Source organism: Sphaeroforma arctica, assembly GCF_001186125.1.
Source record: "Sphaeroforma arctica JP610 unplaced genomic scaffold supercont1.1251, whole genome shotgun sequence".
Taxonomy (NCBI): domain Eukaryota; class Ichthyosporea; order Ichthyophonida; genus Sphaeroforma; species Sphaeroforma arctica.
The window spans coordinates 8,007-9,089 of record NW_014039307.1 but is presented as its reverse complement, the minus strand read 5'-3'; the positions used below and the strand labels follow the sequence as shown (position 1 = coordinate 9,089).

Here is a 1,083-nt window from a genome sequence, read left to right as displayed (position 1 = left end):
TGTACATATATATATTATTATACATATAGATATATTTATATACATATTTATAATTATAAATAGATCAAAAGCATCTTATCATAGCCTTCTGAAAATTAGACAATCTCACTTCTCATGCTCTACCCATTTGATTTTTTTGCCGGCGTTTTGAACCATCTGGCATTATTGGCAGACACGCGTACTATTTATATCGACCATACTTAGAATACATCGGTACTTCAAAGGACGAAGATACCTATCCAGGAACAATATATATCTACGTTTGTACTTGAAAGACGAAGATACTATCTCCAGTACCGATCTTATTCTCTAGAGCGGCTATATACATACAATACGCGTTGCTGAACACATTCTATTTACGAATTGCACACAAGAAGCTACTATTTATAGGTTTGCCTGAACTACACACTAACAATGCGCATGGACCTATACGTCTGGGAGGGTGATGGCTGCATGTCATCGTGCGATCCCGACTGTCTTATTGCACTCGCCTATATACAAGCCACTCATGCACCTGTACAGGTTAATACGTGCACTAATCCACGAACATCTCCCAGTGGCGTATTACCCTATTTGGAAGTAAGTGACAAAGAGCTAGTGGTTACTAAGTGTTTGAAGGATGTGAGCGGTATCATTAGGTATCTGAGGGAGAATGGATACGACTTGGACGAGCATTTCACCCGGAGACAATGTGCTAGGGCTACAGCATTAAATAGCTATATCCAAACACACATCTCACCGTTTGTCATCTACAATATATACGGTGAAAATGCACAGGTGAGCGATACAGTGTATTGTGTTGTCAAGCTTATATTCGAAAATTGCCTATTAATTTAAGCCGAAGGTTTGCATAGAAATCTATCTAGATAGCAACTAGGTGTATAGAGTTGATTTGTTAGTAGATTCGTAATATACCACTTTTCCGTATGTAATTGGATAAATATACATATATTGATTGTGTGTGTGTGTGTGTGTGTGCGTGTGTGTGTGTGTGGGTGTGTGTATAACACGTATGTATGTATGCAAATATATATGTACGTTTGAAAGTAAATATATATATATATATGTGTGTGTGTGTGTGTG

General features: G+C 37.5%; 1 protein-coding gene across 1 annotated transcript in view; it reads left to right on the top strand.

The window, feature by feature from the left end:
* Positions 1-414: 414 nt before the first annotated feature.
* SARC_10442 (hypothetical protein) overlaps positions 415-1,083 on the top strand; it is a gene marked incomplete at its 5' end in the record, with an annotated part of 4,760 nt that continues 4,091 nt past the window's right edge. The window contains one exon of the mRNA XM_014295514.1: positions 415-777. Within this exon, the coding sequence (XP_014150989.1) occupies positions 415-777 (363 nt within the window). The remainder of the gene's footprint in view (positions 778-1,083) is intronic.